This window comes from Muntiacus reevesi, chromosome 3, assembly GCF_963930625.1.
Source record: "Muntiacus reevesi chromosome 3, mMunRee1.1, whole genome shotgun sequence".
In the NCBI taxonomy this organism is placed as follows: domain Eukaryota; kingdom Metazoa; phylum Chordata; class Mammalia; order Artiodactyla; family Cervidae; genus Muntiacus; species Muntiacus reevesi.
The window spans coordinates 231913632-231922775 of record NC_089251.1 but is presented as its reverse complement, the minus strand read 5'-3'; the positions used below and the strand labels follow the sequence as shown (position 1 = coordinate 231922775).

Below are 9144 nucleotides of genomic sequence, written 5' to 3'. Positions count from 1 at the left end.
ATCCATTCTTTCTCCAAAGGATCTTCCCAAACCAGGGATTGAACCCAGGTCTCCTGCATTGCAGGCAGATAATATACTATCTGAGCCACCAATCAATAATTTCCTTACTTCCCTTCTGCCTTTTCTCTGTAAAAGTCTCCACATTTCCTGTCCTTTGGAGTGCTCCTTGCCACTTCCAGTTCAACATTACTCAATTAGAATTGATTTTTGCTCAGAAAAACCTCTTAAAATTTTTAAAATTCCTCAATTTACTTTTTAACAAGATATTTAAACCTCTATTCCCTTTTCTCATGAATCTATCCTTTATTACAGATAGATTATTTTGATAGATTACTTGATCTCAGACAAGATTTCAGAAGCAGGTAGAGTGAAATTAATTTTCTACCTGTACAGAAACAAATAATCAGTGTGTTAGACTGTGTGACAGTGTGTTACAGAGCAGCTGGAAATGACAAGGGAGAGATTTCTAGAATCTCAGAGATGTCCTCCAAGTACATGGGAGAAAAGGGTGAGACCAGAGTGCCTTGTATTTGTCATCCCTGATGTAGACCCTAATGGACTTAACCCTAGACGCAATTTTAAAGGTGATATATGCACAATCACTCTCTAACCTCTGTTCTTCTTCCCTTTAGAAAAGATCCAAAATGTATCCTCTAGGGGGTAACATTTATTCATTTACTCAATGGTAATTTTTTCTTTATTGGGTACCTACTTTTTTAAAGGAAGATGCTACTTGTTGGGGACACACATAAAGAAGTTAACCACGGTCCCTGTCCAGATAAAGCTCAGATTCTACTTGATGAAAGAGACATTAAGCAGATAATTGTGCAATTACTTATTTAATCACAACTGTGAAGAGTATTCTGAAGGACAAGATAATGTGTAACAGGAGTCCCATTCTAATCCTGTGGGTCAGGAAAAGTGACTTTAAAGAAATGTATTTCAACTGAGAGTTGAGCACTTAGAGGAGCTGGTTAGGCCAGAGGTTTGGCCTTGAGGAAGAGAAGGGCATTCCAAGCTGAGGGAGCAGCATGAACAAAGGCTCTGGAATTATTTTGCATTAGATGAGATTGAACAAAGAATTAACATAAAAATAGTACAGATGAACTTATTTATGAAACAGAAATAGAGTTACAGATGTAGAAAACAAACTTATGGTTAAAAGAAGGGAAAGCAGTAAGGGAAAAATTGGGAGATTGGGATTCACATATATACACTACTATATATAAAATAGGCAACCCTATTGGCTCAGAAGGTAAAGAATCTGCCTGCAATGCAGAGATCCAAGTTTGATCCCTGGGTTGGGAAGATCTCCTGGAGGAGGGCATGGCAACCCACTCCAGTATTCTTACCTGGAGAACTCCATGGACAGAGGAGACTTGCCAGTTATAGTCCCTGAGGTTGCAAAGAGTTGGACATGACTGAGCAACTGGCTTTTCACATATAAAATAGATAACTAATAAGGACCTACTGGTAGCACCAGAAACTCTATTCAATACCCTGTAATGGCCTATATGGGGAAAGAATCTAAAAAAAGAGTGAATATACATATACTGATTCACTTTGCTGCATAGCAGAAACTAACACAACATTGTAAATCAACTACTCTCCAGTAAAAATTAAAAAAATAAAACACCATGGTGGAATTAAAGCAACAATAAAAATAAGGACAGATGATTGTCTACAAGAAATCCACACACAAACAAAGAATTAATATCTTACCTTAAGAAAGAAGGAGTGGTAGGTGACAGATGTTTTATATAATCACCTGTTTCCCCCAAGGGCAGACAGTGTTGGTATCTTACCATTTTACAAGCATCATGCAACATAAGTAGGGGATATTGAAAGTAATTCTGATTGGGGAAAGGGAAAATTTCATGGGGGCAATTATTCTAGGGTTTTACAGGATGAATTGAACTGTTATAGAAGTGAATAAACTAAAATAAGAAGCTATAGACCAAATAAATTACTCTGAAACATAAAATTTTTGATACTAGTGAAATGGCAGAATTTGTGTTTGTTTTTTCTTAGGTCTATTTCCATGGGTTCCTGAAAGCATAGTGTGGAATCTGCTGCCAGAGCGATGTACAATAAAGTTGCCCTGTTTACAGGTTTTTGATAAGCTGTTTTTATTCTTTAATAAATAAGAAATGATGCCATTGTCCTTTACAAAATAGCTGAGGTTTTACTTGAACAAAATCTGTTTGGAAATGTTAAGCTGGTTACACAGAACTAATATGCCTCAAGGTGGTCATTCTCTCTGGATTAAAGCTGTGGAACAATTGTGGCTCCTGTTACAAGGAAAATGACAAAGGGCCATTATGAAAAGGGACAAAAATCTCTGTTCCCAGAGGGGGACTGACAAGCTGAAAGTCCCCCTCTACATGCCAACACAAAAGCCTGATTGCCTTGGATTGTTTGCTTATGTAAATCAAAAGACTGCCATTAATTCTGCAAGTGGAACTGCTGAGCAATAAACTAGGTGGTGATTGGCTGGATTCTTGCTCATGGATTGGTGTAAATCTGACAAATTCTATTACTTGTGTTCTACTCTCTATCTGGGTACCTTTAGGAAAAGAAGCTTGCTATTATGCACGAAAGTAAATAATTTGTGTTCTTAGAGTAAGAGTTGAATTTGAAGGCAAGAGAATTTATCAAGGATCAAGGATCTTCCCCAAAGTTCTCTAAACGTGGGAATCAACTGTACATTATGACAGACGTACCAGTGACATTCAGTCAGGTGGAGTGTAATGGGGACACACCCCCTGAAAACGGTCAACAAAAGATCACTAAAATCACAGAAGAAGCCAGTGACGTGGACGGCACCCCGCCATACTGCAGGGTAGAACCTAGACTTGATGTACCCACAGAAAGAAATCAGGAGAAAAGTGAAAACTTACAAGAGGACATACTGCTCAGCTCGTCCATGGATGAGAAGATTCTAAAAGGTAAAGAATTTTCCTTCTCTCTAATTTGCTTTGATTTGATTTATGAACTCACTCAGGAGTCTTTGGATAAACTGTTGTGAAGGAGTAAATGGCCCATCCTTCCACTCTTGTCCTTGCCCAAATGTGGCCCCTTATCCTATTGGGGCTTCAGAGCATAAGGACTAAACCTCTGCCTTGGGTCAAATCCAAACTCATTTATTTGAGAGTTCTGTCATCCTGGACAACTTTCCTGGCCTCCTGAAGCCTTAGTTGTCTCATTAGAAGAAGGCGGATAATGGTGCTGAATTTGTAGAGTTATTGTGAAAATTATTGTTTGTTAAATGTTAGCTTCTGTTATTTATTATTATTATAGCTCCATTATTATTTGGTTAAAGGGAATTTGTAAATTCAATTTTTCTTTCTAAATATACCTGAAAGTATCAGAATTCATGGTACTATACCTTATACAGACATTAAAGAAAAGATTATCATTATAAGAACTCAGTGAAGAAATGAGTTCGAAGAGTGAAATAGTTATTTTAGTGACCAAAAAAAAAAAATACCTTATTAGAGTCTAAATTGGTAATTTATTTATCTTAAACTACTTAAATGTTAAAATATTTATCTTATGGGGTTTTCCCTCCAGAAAAACCAGAAGAGAAGCTCTATGTTTTTCATAAGGCTATCACAGATCTTTCTCTCCAAGAAACAAGTGTTGATGAAATGGCATTGAGAGAAGGTAAGAAGAACTTCCATTTTGTACACAGAAATTGTTTGACTGGATATGGAGGGCAGTTTTTGTATGGGATGTTGTGTGAGTGTGATATTAAAAAAGGAATCCAGAAGTCATTTTTGAAGTCATGCTGTTCTAGGCAGATAAGGGAGTCTGGACTTATCTGTGGGTTTTACCTTAGAAAGCATTATAGACTCTTTAAGACTGAAACTGCATGCATCTGTATAATTGCTTGGCACACTTTGACTTGATGATATGACATCTGCGTCTTAATAAGTTAGTCAACTGTATCAATCTTTCCTTTTGATTTAGTGTCTTCAAGTCTGTGTCAGGCACCTTGCAAACTGTAAATGTTTCAAAAATTGATTTATCCTAAAAGTTTACCATTGGCATACAGTTTGAAATAATCTTATAAATTTATTTGATCTATAGGAAAATTCTAGGCCTCTGATGTAATCACAAAATGGTTACCTAATTCTTGTCAAAGAAATCTTCTGAGTAATGAAGTTAATTCTAATTGCGTCCTTTCAGAAAATGCCTGAGTAAAAAGAACATGGATTTTTAAATGATTATATTATTTTACAAATAAACTCAAGAGTCTAAGAGACACAAAGTGTTTCAGACTTCTAAGGAAACACTTACATTCAAATACTTTCCAAATAAAGTGCAAGATAAAAATCTATTAGTTAATTATTCATATCCTCTCTTGCAAGCATAAACATCTTATCTCAAAATTGAAACCAGATTTGTAGACCTAAGTGACTTAGCTTATTTAGGCTCTTAACAAGCAAAACACTGAAGAATTATTGATTGAAATATTAGGACATCACATAGAATAGCAGATGCCAAGGTTGTTGGCAGTTGCCTGAGTTTGTCCACCTTGTCTGGACGCCTCTCAGACCGTCTGCTGACTGCAAACAGTGGCCCACTGTACAGTCACTCAAGGAATAATGTCATAAGCAGCAGTCATTGTCAAGCTTTTACACGATCACAGTTAATTTGTAAAACCTAGACCCTATGAAATGAACTAAATAATCTCTTGCCCTAACCCTTCTGCTGCCAATGAGCAAGCAAACTCTCAAAGGCAGAGATCTCAACTTTTATCTAGAGCCCCTTTCAAATTTCTGACCAGAAGGTCAGCTGGAGACAATAGTTCTCTAAGATCTTTCATTTTCTTTAAATAAAGAATAAAAGCAGTCTGGATTTTTAAAAGCAGATAGTCTCAGGGTGAATTTTTCCCTGCATGAATCCTTTTGTGTTTGGTGGAGCATATGTTTCTGCTGTAGGGTTAGAAGGACACATTTTGGTATCTTTTATTTTCGCAGTGGCAAACAGCTAAAAAGTCTCTGGAGAGAATACTCTTGGGTTGAAAAATAGGAAAATGTTAAAAATACTGAGAAAAATACTATACTTTAAAGACAGAAGTAATTTCAAGCATGACAACTCTATGCCCGAGTCATAGATCAGTTTGTTTGGTTCTTGTGAAAAAAGGAAAACCAAACAAGATTATAGTAAACATTATAATGTGTATTTATTTATAATGTAAAGAATACTGACTGGATGCCAGTGGCCTGATAGGAAATGTGCACAAGTAAAGAGGAGTGATGATCCATCTTCACTTCTATCTGTTTGTGTAACTTTACAATTATAGTTAGAAAAATAAAATGAAAAGAGAATGAAAAATCTTTGATGGAAATGAACTTGTTAACATCTTTCAGTGAAAATAGGAAGCTGTGGAGGAGAAAGGCAAAGAGAAACAGTGCCTCTCATTTTGTTTAAAGACTCTAGTATTGTTGTCTGGGAAATCCCATGGACAGAGGAGCCTGGCAGGATATAGTTCATAGGGTTGTAAAGAAATCGGACATGACTTAGCAACTAAATAACAGCAACAACAATGGTGTTGAAAGAGAATAGTGAACACAACCCTGAGTCAGGCACACTGCAGGCTGAAGCTTCCCACTGAAGTCCTTTAGGGGTGAAAGCTCTGAAAACAATCTCTACTCTCTCCTTATTAATTGGTTTTTGCATGCTCAATAAATGTTATTGAGGATATGCTGATAGGATCTGTTTGAAAAAGTGAAATTTGCAGTGAATTAAATGAGCCTTTTTAAAGTCACTACATGGTACCAAACCACTTGAGTTAATTAGTTGTCCGCTAAGGACGTGTCTAAAACAATAGGCTAATCTAGCATTAGCTAGATATGACCTCAATGTGATTTTTAAATTTTGACTTGCTAGCAATTGGTGGCAGAACCTAGACTATACTGTGTGTCCTTTGGTGGACTTGGCGCCATGATTAGCCCAGCACCTGTCTCTTGGCCATCTGTGGCTGCCTGCCCCTTCTCCACACCTGGTACTTTAGGATAACTCTGAGAAGCATGGTGGCAAATACTGAATTTGCTACTCTGAATGAGACCAGTCATTGGTAGTCATTATTTCATTATTTTTGCTGTTGGAGGTCTTTTTTCACTGTGAGATATTTTTCTAATTTTTCTAATTTTCTTTAAGGAATATCCATGTGTGGTTAGGAAATAGTTCCCTGTGCTTTTTAACATATTCGTATACCCAGTCATGATAAGCTAGACAGGATTTTTAAAAGTGTGTCTCATGGAATACCAGTCTCACTAGATATAGTTGTTGTTCAGTCGCTAGTTGTTGTTCAGTTGCTGTGTCTGACACACCAGGCTCCTCTGCCCTCCACTATCTCCCCGAGTTTGCTTGAGTTCATGTCCATTGAGCCAATAATGCTATCTAACCATCTCATCCTTTGCCACTCCGTTCTTCTTTTGCCTTCAATCTTTCCCAGCACCAGGGTCTTTTCCAATGAGTCTGCTCTTAGGATCAGGTAGCCAAAGGACTGGAGCTTCAGTTTTAGCAACAGTCCTTCCAAAGAATATCCAGGGTTGGTTTCCTTTAGGACTGACTGGTTTGATCACCTTGCAACAGTAGTCCATAACAAAAATTTCCATAGTCAACTGAGGTTGGGTTGCTGGATCCTAATATTCATTAGCATTTTAAAGGTTCAGATAAATTCTGAGGAAGCTTATTTGTGTTTAACGCAGTGTTTTCTGAGATAATTTGATGGGGTAGCCTATTCCATTGTGTAAAACACATTAATAACCCACAGAGCAATATCTCATAAAATATATGCTGGAAAACGGTTGTACAGAAATATAATCTGGAGAATATGTGGGTATTTCGAAATCTCTACACATATCAACTACCAATTGATTTTGCTACAGGGCATCAGTGGGAGAAGATTCCATTGAGCAGCAGTAACCAAGAAATAAGCAGACAAAAGGAAAGGATTGCTGAACAACCTCTAGAGGAGAGAGAAGATGAGGAGCTAGAGAACACAGCTCTTCAGGCAACTGAAATTGAATGGTTAGGATTTCGGAAACCTAGCCAGGTTGATGTGTCACATTCCAAGCAGGATGAGGAGCAAGAGGTTTGGGATGAAGAAATTAATAATGATGATGATGATGATTGCAAAGATGATGAAGATGAAGTTCGTGTGATAGAATTTAAGAAAAAAAATGAAGAGGATACTCAATTAAAAGAGGAAGGTGATGCAAGTGAGGACTCCCCACTGAGCAGCCCCAGTTCCCAACCTGTCACACCTGATGAGCAGCCAACCTTCGGGAAGAAGGGTGATTTCTCCAGAAATGCTTATTCAAGATACAATACGATATCCTATCGGAAAATCAGAAAGGGGAACACCAAGCAAAGAATCGATGAATTCGAGTCTATGGTAAACTAACTGGAACTGAGAAGTTCTCATGCCCACTAAAGCAAAAGCTAATTCGATTTTCCTGATATGCATCTTTGTTGCCTTATTTGAGTTGCTCCCTTTAAAGAAGTGGAAGCTGAATCTCTGTTTCACTGTAGAGTAATCTCTGTTTCACTGTAGAGAAATAACCCTAGTAAAAATTCAGTCTGGTAATCTCAAATCAAAAAGCTTTAGGCTCGTTCTTGGACATTTGTTTTTTAAAACTTCACTAATATAGCCTTATGTGCTAAGCACTAAACAGTGAGCACCACTGGGAAATCCAGCATTTAAAAGTTTGGCTTTAAAAGTAGCAATGCTGGGAAACGTAGTCATCAAATGAAAGAGAACTATTTGAAATGAAATGTAGTTCTTTTTATGTCTCTCTTCCTATACATTGAGGGGGATAGAAAGTCTGGTATCAAATCTCTCTTTATTTAAAATGTGATTTTATAGACTCTGGCAATAAACTTTCCAAAATACTTTGCCTTTCCTATTATCTTCAGATTTTAAGTTGTTTTTCTTGGCATCTACAGAGTGAAATTCTGTATAGGTTGCCTTCCTAGGTGTTACCATTCACTGAATTTTCTCACTAGAGGGGCTGAGCAATTGTCAAGCAGGAGAATTCTGTTTACTAAATGTTGGCTTTATGCTCTCCAGATGAATTAAACCCATTGTGAGATTGCTAGAAGGAGGGGTTGGAAGATTTGTGGGCAATTGACTAAAGAGTTATATCAGATAGTTTATTTCTGAAACAGAAAACAAAATCTTGTCTAGCACAGTTAAAGTCATTAAACATGAAAATGACAGCTTTAGCACAATTTTAAGAAAATACCCCTCTCTATTACTACACTTTCTCTTATTAACAGAATCTCAGAATAATTTTCTTTCCTTAGAAACCTGAGACAACTCTAGTCATAACTGTACTAGTTACTATGAAAATGGAAATAATTATCTTAGAATATTTTCAAAGTAGAGTGTGAGTGTGTATTTTTAGTGAGAAAGCTCTGATGGTTGTTGGGAATATATAATTTACTGGACCTCAGCCCAAGTCAAGATGCTTAAAACTGTGCTTGTGAAGCTTCACTCAAACCAATGTGTCAAATAATGTATTGAATATTTATGAAAAGGGAGAATCTATATTTATATTCTTAGATCCATAATTTTTCATTTCATGCTTCTATATATATTACCCTCAACTTTCTGTCACCACAGATAAAGACATTTTTTTGGCCCTGGGAATAAAAAGACAATTCCTTATTGTCTGAATGTAATACAGTCTTCATTGTACTATTCAACCCTTTGTTTATTTATTTTCATTTTGTGAAAAAAACTGGGTTAGCCCTTCTCAGATTATTGCTTATTTATGTGTAACAAATCCCACACATTCTAAAGGCACTTTCTTTAATTCTCTATTGTCATATAATATGTTTCCATAGTATCATGCACTACTATTTAGTGTTTATGAGCCTCAATTTTGAATTTTTCCTTTTATTTTTTTCAAGCAGATACTTTATAACCTGACCATATCAAAGTCTGTCATGCTTAGTCTATCTATAGACTATACATTTTATTCTTGACAATGTGTTTTCAGAATAAAGTCAGGAAAATTAGGTTTTTATTGATAAATTTAAGTAGAAGATTGATGCACTAGGACAATTACCTGTTTATTTAGTGCCTTTAAATCTTTTTACCTGGACAACCTATTTTCTTTTTTG

At 36.4% G+C, this 9144-nt stretch overlaps 1 protein-coding gene across 1 annotated transcript; it reads left to right on the top strand.

The window, feature by feature from the left end:
* The first annotated feature begins 2710 nt into the window (after positions 1-2710).
* On the top strand, positions 2711-7420 carry ERMN (ermin). Its single transcript, XM_065927858.1, has 3 exons — positions 2711-2948; positions 3574-3666; positions 6903-7420. The coding sequence occupies exons 1-3, from the start codon at positions 2711-2713 to the stop codon at positions 7418-7420; spliced, it is 849 nt and encodes a 282-aa protein (XP_065783930.1).
* The last annotated feature ends 1724 nt before the right edge of the window (positions 7421-9144 follow it).